Source organism: Varroa destructor, unplaced genomic scaffold, assembly GCF_002443255.2.
Source record: "Varroa destructor unplaced genomic scaffold, Vdes_3.0 BEIS01000001.1, whole genome shotgun sequence".
Lineage (NCBI taxonomy): Eukaryota > Metazoa > Arthropoda > Arachnida > Mesostigmata > Varroidae > Varroa > Varroa destructor.
Genome location: NW_019211454.1, coordinates 388,599 through 400,483, shown reverse-complemented (window position 1 = coordinate 400,483; position 11,885 = coordinate 388,599). Strand labels below are relative to the sequence as shown.

At 37.9% G+C, this 11,885-nt stretch overlaps 1 protein-coding gene across 1 annotated transcript; it reads left to right on the top strand.

Moving 5' to 3' along the window:
* Window positions 1-444: 444 nt before the first annotated feature.
* Window positions 445-11,885, top strand: mts (protein phosphatase 2 catalytic subunit mts). Its single transcript, XM_022807610.2, has 4 exons — window positions 445-1,176; window positions 6,816-7,036; window positions 7,657-7,897; window positions 8,972-11,885. Exons 1-4 carry the CDS (start codon window positions 1,069-1,071, stop codon window positions 9,335-9,337), a joined length of 936 nt encoding a protein of 311 aa, XP_022663345.1. The 5' UTR covers window positions 445-1,068; the 3' UTR covers window positions 9,338-11,885.

The following is an 11,885-nucleotide window of genomic DNA, read 5'->3' as shown; positions in this document are numbered from 1 at the left end:
AGATATGGTTGAGATACTTGTGCTTATATATCGCTCCACTCCAACTTATGATTATTCAAAGCCTAATTTGTTATTCAATTACGCCTATTGTATATACTAAAGTCATTACAGAAGACTTTCCTTTTTTACAGACCTTGTTTTCCTCCTGTATAACATTTTTATAGCTTCCACACTTAGTTTACATGAAATAGATTAGTACAAATAACAGAAAATGGTAAAGAAAGAAGAATGCACAGTGGCAGTATAACGTTCATTGCGCATTCTGATAATTATTCACTTCTCCCTCCTAGAATGTAAGGCCGAGTTCGTAAGGCTAAGTATTTCTGACTGAAGCTGGATGGATGCATCGGCGGCTGGCAGTTATCTTGGCGGTCAGTGGGGGTGTCGCTTTAATATGTGGTGTGGTACATTCCGTGGAACGTGTCGGTGAATTGTGGCACGCTGGCGGCCATATTATTCGACCCGTGTGGCTTGTTACGGGTGCTCGTGCGGCCGCTGCGGTAGCTGTTACGAATCCAGTGAGTAGTGTGCTGTGGTGGCGGATTTACTATCACTGCTAATAATACCAGTACTTGCCAATTTTGTGAGATCGGATTCTTCTGAGGTTCCTAATACTGTCGCGGCTATTAACACGTAGAGATAATCGATATTTACTGCATACTGAACTCAGTTTCCGTAGTCGAGTTGGGGAGGTTACTAGACTGAGGGTGCAAAAAAATTATATCGGGTCACCAAAAGAGTGTTATGTTTGGTATTGTTTCGTGAGAAACTGCCTGAACTACGATAGGTACTGCTACCACCATTCAAGGGACTATATAGTAGAGACCAAGTGTAATTGGTTTGTTTCGTGGATGTTGATGTTCATGGTGGGGGTGCTGTGTTTGTGCTCAGTGCTCTCTTACTCTGCGTGCGGTCATACCACCTTACCGCTACCGCTGGCGCTGCCTATGCTGTCTCTGTTGTCTTGCCTCACATAGTAATAATAATAATAACTACCAAGGATCAGTTGCCGTTGCTTTCCATCATCACTTTGCGACTTGTTTCCCTGTCGTCATTGGCAGCTACGCAATGACGAGCGATGAAAAACAGATCATAAAGGAACTCGACGGCTGGATCGAGCAGCTTAACGAATGCAAACAGCTCACAGAGAATCAAGTGAAACAGCTCTGCGAAAAGGTAAGAATATAAATAACAATGCTTATGCATCTTAGCATCAATCAAATTTGGCAGTTTGAACGGCTAATCAAATAGTAATGATTCTGTGTTGGCTACACTGCACTGTCTTTTTCATCACGTAATATGATACAATTGTATATATGACGTAGACAAGGCAATATTGGTTTCTAGGCAACTGATCAAAAGACACAGATATCATCACAGCTTTCGTTCTTTTATTTTCCCCCTGCTTGGTACTGGAACAGTCCGGCAGTCGTACTGCCTAAAATGCTGCCTGTGGGGGCTGTCCCCAACGGTTACCGGCCAATCAGGCCATACCCTCAGAACATTATAACAAAACCTAGTGCCTTATTAGCTCGCTATAGCGGTTCTGTAAATATCGTCAGTTAACAAATGCTATAGTTACCTGATTCTGATGTTTTATTTAAACTCTTTTATACACTGCTTTTTTAAGATATTTTTTGCAGCCTTTGGTTCAACGGGAGCGAGTGGATGTCCCGGCTAGTATATATTAGAGAAATATATAGCCAAAAGTTATCAAGTATTGATTGAACATTACTTGAACACCGTGAAGTCTACTTAAGGTTGATCAGAAATTTTATCGTGGTAGTCCGATATCAATCGTACTGCTATCGCATACACATTATACATGCGCATGCCGTTGATAAATGATTTTGGGTCACCATTTATGGCATGCCATTCGAGTTGATCTACGCCGCGATCTGAACGCCCTACATTTGAATGGGTGCAACATTTCAATGTGACGGTTTGTCACCTATTGCTTTCTGTGCGCTAATTGATCTTTCGATTTTTTTGGGAAACGAGTGCAGTCCTTTGACTTAACACCAGAGCTAGCTAGCTTCGTTGAGCCATTTCACATGTCTTAAAGCGACTAAATTGTATTTTTCGCTGCCTTTTTGCTATTGATCTGCTATTATAATGGCACTCATACATATTTTAAAATCGTTACATGCAGGGTTTAAAGAGCGATTTGATGTAAAAACAGCAGTAAATTATACCTACGGTGGACAAAATAACTAAGGGGTTTTCCATGCTGCTTCCAGGAGATGAGTTGTCTAAAAGTAGATACCTGATTAAAAATATCAAGTACTGAGCTTATACACACACACATATATATATATATATATATATATATATACGTATTAGATGTTGGTGTATTTGTTCAAAAATAACAATTGCTCAATTTAGCCTATGTGATTAGTCTTCGTTTTCCATATTATTTCTTAGATATATTATCATTCATACAGAAATTATCAGGTAAGGTTATGTCTAAGATAAGATATCTATCTTAAATCATACTGTTTGAGAAGAATTTTTCGATCCAGTGGAATTCGAGTTTTCGTTGATTGTTCATAAGTATGCGGCCTCAGGTTGACTGACGGAAATGTAAGATTCCCTCGGGAGTGGCACTTAGGCCCTAGATGTAGTTCAATGGCGTTATGAGCGCCGAAATAGCAAGGTATGGAGCTCCATCTGTAGCCAGCACACAGTGCAGGGGAATTAAAGCTAAATATTACTCAGTAAAAAAAAAAGGCATAGTTCTAAGACTTCTTGCGTCTCATATCGTATTGTTCCTGCTACCACTGTCGCAAGCGTCATAACCACTTTCGCGTCCGGTAGTTTCTCCCAGTCCTAAATAGTACCAAAGAAGGCATGAAGTTCTCGCTGTGCTCATTTAGCAATAATGGCGAATTGAAAGTGGCTAGAGTATAAAAATGTTTCTTACGAAAATATTCACTTTTTATCGGCGATAAAAATACTACTTCGAAGCTAGAAATTCGTTGCTTCTAGCCAGCTATACCAGCAGTATGTAAACAACTTACGTTACGAACAAGGCGGGTCGAAAAATATTATTCTTAGACTGGAGTACGTTAAAATTGGAATATTTAAACACCTATTACTACTGTTTATAGTTCCAAATGTTTATCTTATTCTTCAGTGCGAAATACTTCAAACTTGACTTTGAAGCTTCGGCAACGGAGTGCCATTACGCAATGTATGCCGTTCTAGTTATCTACAAAAGCCTTGAAAAAGAAAACTTTAAATAAATCCTTATATCGCTAATTCATTACCGTATTTAATAAGATGCATTTAATATGGATCAGATGATCCTTAGGCAGTACGCTGTTTTGCAGGATCGTGCTTTCATTGAAAAACCGTTTCACTGTTTGAAATAGGACGATTATTTGTTCGATGTAAAAAATATGAAAATCTGGAATTACCTAAGCAGTAAACTTCAACTGAGCAGATAAAAATTTTCGAGCTACTTGTTGTTCAGATAAAGTGTATCAATAGTATGAACTGTTCTCTAATTATATCATTAGCCCACGATTTGCCAACCCAAACGAAAATTAAGCACTGTTTCAATGTTGGTGCTATACCTTTATGTACGCTAATTCAAGATTTAAATAAACTAAAATATTCATTGGGAAATGATTCAGAGAGTCCAAAAATTTCATCGAGGCTTTACGTAAAGGAACATCCGTCTGGCACGTCGTTGTTAGTAATTTTAGCAATCTAGTCTGTCGAATGAAGTTAAAAAATGATGTGCAATCGCGTGCATGTTCTTGTCATGAGAAAGGGGTAATATTGAACTAAAGAAGTTATATCGAGACGTTGTTAATGCTCTATATTTACTGTAGAATAATGGAATGCAATGGTAGAGACTATTTGGCTAATAAATATTCCAGTTGTGTAAGTACATGAGCTGTTGGGGCTGACAAGATCTAATCTAAGTGAATCCTGCTACAGTATTTAGCTTGCATTTGTTTTGTTAGCAATCGACAACGTAGGTACCGGTAAATGTCGACTACGCGGCTTCATTCATATGTGTATTTTTGTAGTGTGTAACCTACATAATCATTTGTACACCTTGGAGGTCTGATCCCTTACTTTTGTTCACGAGAATATCTGAGTTCTGCGCCTGTTTTAGTTGAAATTGTCTAAAGGTATATTATTAATTGCACTGGTCTTGTTTTGATAACGGCCAATGACTGTATATGTCATAATCATATTGTCAATTGAATTAAATACTGATATTACTATTATCAACGTTTTTAGTTACGTTCTTTGCGTTTTGGCAATAAGTTATGTTAGCAGTAGGCTTTCAGCGAGTAGCGGTGATGTTAATTTTTGCTGTTGAAATATAGTAATCGGTTTATTGATATTTTAATGACTGTTTCTCTGTCATAATGCTAAATGATAAAAGTGCTTATATGGGTCCTGCAACAGCTTCTGTCGATTATATTGTAATCGTTACGACAACGCAGTGTATGATGCTACCAGCGATGATTATGGAAGCAGTGGCGGTTGGGGTGCTAGCTGACATCAAATTGTCACGTCGCTTTGTTAAGTCACACTGTTATGTTCTCCCTTCGTGCCTCTGCTTCTTGTTGTTGCCCTGCTCCTTTTGGCCGCGAAGAGCAGCGAAATTGTCTAACTAACAAAAGTACCTGACAGCAAGATGATCATTTGTTTGAGCGCTAGCGCCCAGCATTACCAGTTAGCTATGACTCGTTAGGAGGCTAAGCCAGTAAGCAGTCGGTCACGGTAAATGCAACGATGACATTCTATGGTACTACTTTTAACCAAGCTTATAGTACTTATATAAGCTTACTTATAGAAGCTTATAGTTCATTTTCTTCAGGCGTTCTTTGCCCAACTTGCCTTCTTTTGATCTCAAGATTTTTTCTCAGATTTTTGTGTTACCGTAATCTTTTTTTTACTCTCTTTTACTCGATGATCTAGCTCTTCAAATGATCGTATATCCTTCCGTTCAGTACTGACCATCACTAATCACAATTGGCGGTGGCTGTGATGGCATGGAAGAGCATGCAGGACGTGACTGTCTATTTACTTACTGCGGAATTAACATATGCCTGGGTTAAGTAGATGGCGTAATCTATTTGGAGCATTCTTCACTGTAATTGCCGCATTTATAGGACATATGTATATAAATGAAATACCTCGTATTTGTTGCAGCTCTTATTAGATGGCCCGTTGCTGCATTATACAAGATGTTTTGGGATTTTTGTAAGTTAAGTATAATAGATGCAAAATTGGGCGCGCAGTTCTTATTGGAGTTCGTTTAAAATATTTTAGGATAAGAAGTTCTATATGGGAAAAAATGCTGATGGTCTACAAAAAAATTTGCGCCATTGATAAGCAAGAATACATTGTGATCTTTCAAGTAGGCAGTTTGAGAAACGTAAAACATTGAATTACTCAAACCGTATTCAGATTGTCTATACCAGTGTTTGAATTATATTTTACTGAGAATCGCAAACAGCAAACTGGCCAGTACTTGGTATGACCTTCAAGGAGCTTTCACGCAATTATAATAGAAAATATTTTCATACTACTACTAGGTACCTTAAAGAGATGAGAGGTTCTTGGCTTAAAGCTTACGTTTGAATTACGTATGGAATGAATTAAACGTTGCTGTACAACAGGCGGTTAACGGTAACGTGCGGTTAACCTAATGATAACTTAAATTCTATATCACTAATTAAATATACTTGATTTGCAAGGGAAATATATACTAAAACTCTAAAATGTTAGAAGTGATGATTTTTATAACGAATAATAATAATATATATATATATATATAATAATAATAATAATCTTATATCGAAAGATCATGTTAATTGGAGCCAAAATTCTATTGGAAATAACGTACTTTAGTGACAAACATTGAGTCCAGGATTTTGTTTTTAAAATATACAAATTATAAGTTTTGGGACATAGTCTTTCTGTTGTTACATTAAGATCTTTTTTGCAACAGGAATCAATAATACTTTTTTAATACAATAGAAGCAGTCCTTGAGGTGCGCACTTGCAGATCAATAAAATGTTTTACTTCCCTAGATTTTGTTACACGAGCTACGGTACATTTTATGTAAGTAGTGTTTCCAAATTATTATTAATTTTATTAATTGACATGTTTCATTATGCTTTATTTTATGACGGAACCAATCGAATCAATAATCCAGCGAATGCTAATGGGTTCATGGGAATCATTTCCGTGTGGACATATCACCGCAGCTAAATGTTTTCAGCCTTCTGAGTAATAAAAATTTGAGAACATATCTTTAAATAATGTATTGATCTCATTTATTTAACTAGCACTTAAGGAATACAATCACTTAATCTATACCTGTTTTTATAGTATGAAAAAATGCAAGTCATGGACTAAGTAATGTAAAGCTAGTTTATTCACATGCAAAAGCTTAAAGCGGTCTTCGTGGGGCAGTCGATAATACCCTTACTATGAGAACAGCGTCTGTTTACTCCAGCTTGCACTATAAAACTGCAGTTCTTCTAGAACCATTTACAATCAAAATATAAGATATGAGCAGATATATCATAGCTCAAGTTCATACTCTGCTCACAGTATTACAATATATTAAATACTAGAGGCAAAGGTTACGATTAATCTATTTACTCTCTTGTACGTATAGTAGCAAATTTTTTCAACTAATAGCGCTTGTAAGGTTATTTATTGCAAAATGGACTGAAAATGGCGATAATTCGTTTTCCCTTACGTTTTTTTTAGTTCTTTTTTGTAGTATGCATATTTGAGTGGTAATCATGTTAAACCAATAATTTTGAATTTTCAGGCTAAAGAAATATTGTCACGGGAAAATAATGTGCAGGAAGTAAAATGCCCGGTCACAGTGTGCGGAGATGTACACGGTCAGTTCCACGACCTGATGGAACTTTTCCGGATTGGCGGCAAAAGCCCTGACACCAACTACCTTTTCATGGGAGATTATGTCGATCGGGGATACTATTCTGTTGAGACTGTCACCCTCCTCGTGGCCCTAAAAGTCAGATTTAGGTGAGTTCTGATATTTAATTTTCCTTTGCCAGCAAATCCATTGATATTTCTTTTTGTAGTCTGCTTTTTAATGTTCATTGTGTATCGATTGCGTTTGTCCATTTGTCTTCATGCGCAGCAAACTCGAACCATTACGACATACAATACAAGCAATTCTATTACCTATCTTTCATGTAATGAAGTATTTCTAAAAGCACTGTCGCTTCTGTATATTATTTAATGAACTTTTTGTAGACATTTAAGCAACGGACCTATTGGCATATGGTGTAGTGATTAGTGAATATTCTTGATCGGTTGCAAATATTGGAGTGTTGAGAGACACAAAGTACTATGCAAATAATGTTCTGGTAAACTATGTATGTAGGATATGCAGGGAAAAAAAAAGATGTATGTGATGTCCAGGGTTTTGGATTGCCGAATTATCTTTTCAATTATTGATTGCATTGAAAGTTAAATATTACGCATTAATTTTAAGTAAGCTGTACTACATTCCATTTTGCGAGTTAATTTTGTGCAAATGATATACGAATCACTTCGGTATTTTGCCTACAGGGTAAATGAGTGAATCACTTTACCATTCCTATCGTAGCAGATTTTGACTTATAAATTGGCGTTTACAGAGAGCGCATCACAATTTTACGAGGAAACCACGAATCCCGACAGATTACCCAAGTGTACGGATTTTATGATGAGTGCCTCCGTAAATACGGGAATGCCAACGTCTGGAAGCACTTTACTGACTTATTTGACTTCCTCCCGCTTACTGCACTCGTAGATGGACAAATTTTCTGCCTTCATGGTGGCCTGTCACCTTCCATCGATTCACTTGACCACATCCGCTCGCTCGATAGGCTACAAGAGGTAAATATTGCGTCATTTGTATTGTTTCACGGGGTAGATTTGTTTACAAGCTATTTTTTCATAATATTTTTGTTATTTTATTCTCCGCAATAAAGTAGCAGCACTAACTGAAGAGTTACATTGACAACTATACAGGGCGCACAGAATACGTTTAGACGAAAGTTGATATCGCTGGTTTATGAGCTGCATCTTAAGAAAAACGCATGCCTTTACTAAGGGCTCAGATTTTCAGCAACCCAGCGTTACCTTTAAATGCCGTCCTTGTGTAGGTTGTTAGTCTTCCTATAAGACGTATGGCCTTCTACTCAACACAGTATCAATTTGCGCTTTCAGATCAATTTGTAAGAAACCTAATTGTATTATCTTTACGAAAGGAAAGCCACAATTTGATGCGAACCAATACAACCGCACGTAAGAAATTTAGTTCATATTCGTCCACAAATTCAGTAACTCAAACACTTTTTAGGTTTGGCTTAATCCTAAAACATCTGTGGCTTACTGGATAAACCAGCGGTCATCTTTCCCAATGATTTTTACGTTTGGTGGTAGTACTTTTTGTTGAAGAGAAATTAAAAGACAGGCGAATGGTTCATGCTTACAACTGCTTTAACGCGTCAGCGGTAAGAATGTCCATTGACCTTTGATTCATCAGAACGTACCTGACATATGACAAAAAAATTAATTTAAGGTTTTCATAGGCGATGAAATACGCGCGCTTACAAATAACTCTCAGACTCCAGATCTAAATACCACTACCATTATATATGGTTTTTACGTATTTTTTTAAAAATAAATTTTTGGCCGTTTTGAGCCGTTTTCTTGTTACGCATGTTCTGTATTGGTAGATGAGTCTTTGTCGAACTTTTCGGTAGCCGCATGAAAATTAACAATAACGTAGACCGTTTATTTTCTGCTGACCAAAAAATTTCGAACGACACGTGTGATGCATTCAGCACTTTTGTATATCATTATTACCTCGTTATCTCATGAGAGGATACATATTACGTAATAATAACATTCGAGATACAATAATTTGGCACCACACTTTCATTTGCCCACTCTCATTTTTTACAGGTGCCTCATGAAGGCCCAATGTGCGATCTACTGTGGTCTGACCCCGATGATCGGGGAGGATGGGGTATCTCACCCCGTGGCGCAGGATACACGTTTGGTCAGGATATTTCGGAATCATTCAACCACAGCAACGGCTTAACACTGGTTGCTCGCGCTCACCAGCTTGTCATGGAAGGTTACAATTGGTGTCACGATCGAAACGTTGTTACTATCTTTTCGGCCCCTAACTATTGCTATCGGTGTGGTAATCAAGCAGCCATCATGGAACTCGATGACTCGCTTAAGTACTCTTTCCTTCAGTTTGACCCTGCACCGAGACGTGGTGAACCGCATGTTACCCGTCGGACACCTGACTACTTCCTTTAAGCAAATATCACTTATTAGCCCGGCCAGCCATGGGCGCCTATGTGCAATTGGCACTGGATGCTCGCCGTGGATTCATGAGCTTGGATTATTGGGTTCATGGTTTTGGTTGGCAGCAGGAGAAGATTAGCGACAACCGGTTGGCGAAGCGCTAATAGGGCCTGGTTGTATCTCGTTCATGTCTGGTGTGTCTGGAGCATCAAGCAGTATCTTGTTGGTGGCCCTTTTGGAAACCGTGTGGACATAAGCAACATGTGCGCGTTGTGACACAATGGGAAACACACGAGTGATCGGTCAACTTTGAGTAATTAGAAAATGGCAAAGGCACGACATAAGACAGTCGGGAGAGGCGCAAAAGGCAGGAAAAGTCGAGGCCTTGCTCTGTGGTGGGCTAGATATGCAAGACGTTGGTGGACAGAAAAAAGATAAAGAAAAGGACAAGTAAAAATTAAAGACTCCAATTTAAACGATGACGTTTTGGGAATAGAGAGCACATATACGCATATTAGGATGAAATGCAATTATATATATATATATTCCTAAGAAGGGACATTAGCTGCTTCGCCCCGCAAGTCCCGTTTGCCTGTCGTCGCGCAAGTTGCAAAACTAAGACATCTATGATAAACAGCAACCAGCAACAACACCAATAACAATTATTACTATCACTACTACAGCAAGAAGAATTTCAGCAAACAATAGAAAAGGAAAATTAACAGAGTCTACGTCGGTTCAGTGCAAAAGGCGCAAAATATATATACGAACGAATGAGCAAGTATTGTATATACAGTTGTAGAGCGTCGTCTGGACTCCAGAATTTCAGGTCAATGACGCACAGGTAGAACACGGCATGCCATGAAGTTGATGAGAACAAAATCGGTAGAAGAGACCTATTACGCATGATCGTGCGTTTGTTCCTCTGACGATGGCCATCGTCATCTAAAGTGATCTATCGATTGACCGATTATCCATTTGGGACTAAATGTTGGATTGATTTATATTCATTCTGTTGATCGATCCACGACAATCGATAGAACATATGTAATTGAACATTCATTATTTCGTATGTAAAGTATCTACTAATTAGTAATGATTTGCTAATTGTTGTTGTTATTAGTATTACAATTTATATATATTACTTACTCTCATATTTTTTCTATAACTATCCTTATTATTATTATTACTAGTTTTCTGCATACGAAAAGGTACGTTGTGGACCGATTACCAGACATGAAGACAATCTGATCCATTTAATTCCCTACTATAGATTAATCGTAAATTAACTGATGATGTAGTTAACATTAAATGGACGGAAAGCGAGGGCTTAATGGACCTTGAGTTTACTGAAATGGACATACTAACGTTCAGAAATAAGTAACACGTGAATAGAAAAACATCGACAAAATCGAAAAAAGAGAAGGCGGATGAATGTAGGAGTTGAAGGGCGATAAAACCAGATAAATTGAACAGATGACAGATAGATGGAGAATTGTGATGACGAAGAGATGATAGGCAGTAAACAGAAGTAGAGAACCTGGTGGCACATAACGTGAATAGGACAAAGTGAGGAACTAACAACCGTATAAACAAACTGATGAAGTTACAAAGAGGGGGGCGTAATTGAGCGAGAATCTTCATACGTAAATTTCTGTGTATGGATGTGTGTTAAGGGTGTTGCTGATTGAAGTGGTGTGCCTTTACTGCGATGAGGTGGTATGGGCTGCTTGGTTATTGGGGACAGGGGGGGGGGGACGACGACGACGACAATGGTATGAACGTATGTAAGGGAAGATCAATAATGGCTTCAAGCTGGTAGTTAGGGGTGGGTTCATATTAATTACGTCAATACACCGAAAATAGAAAAACAGCAACAACAACTACAACAATGAGAATGTGAATTAAATCATCAAGGAAAACAAAATACTGCGCGATATATAGCGATGGAGGATGCTGCTAATAAAAATAATAATAATATGGATCATAATGTCACCAATACCATATGATCACTCTGAACAAAATGGAATTAAAATCTGAATTTGTACGGTTGAAAAACGTACACTACAAACGAAAACCCATTCAGGTTAAAGGAATCATTTACACCAAGAGTGACATTGCCTTATTGACAACTAACAGCAACAAAGACAAAATCAATGAAAACCAGAGTAATAAAGATTGTAAAACAAAGCGCAGCAAAATGATGATAACAGAGATTGTAACAGAGCGTAACAGATTTACAAGATGGAATGTATGGACTGTAGTCCAAAAGACACTATACAAAGGAAAAGACAAGCAGCAGCAGTCGACAGGCAAATGATATAATATCATAATAAGAATAATAATGGATAAGGCCTGCATGGTGGTGATGCGTGACGACGATGAGGATCATTACAAATGGAGCTGAGGATAATGATAAACGGTAATTAACGACGGCATAACAAGCGACAGCACCACAAGGCAGGTAGGAGCGGCTTGCGGCTCTCCTTGAATGATATAAATTCTTTGTTTTATTTATAAATGAAATGGTAATAAATGTGTAAAATAGTAGGATCCAACA

What these genes read in the sequence shown, in the direction of transcription:
- mts (XM_022807610.2), top strand. Translation starts at nt 1,069, where the DNA reads ATGACGAGCGATGAAAAACAGATCATAAAGGAACTCGACGGCTGGATC. An exon ending in TGAAACAGCTCTGCGAAAAG is followed by an intron (nt 1,177 to 6,815) that starts GTAAGAATATAA and finishes TTGAATTTTCAG; the next exon opens with GCTAAAGAAATATTGTCACG. An exon ending in GCCCTAAAAGTCAGATTTAG is followed by an intron (nt 7,037 to 7,656) that starts GTGAGTTCTGAT and finishes TGGCGTTTACAG; the next exon opens with AGAGCGCATCACAATTTTAC.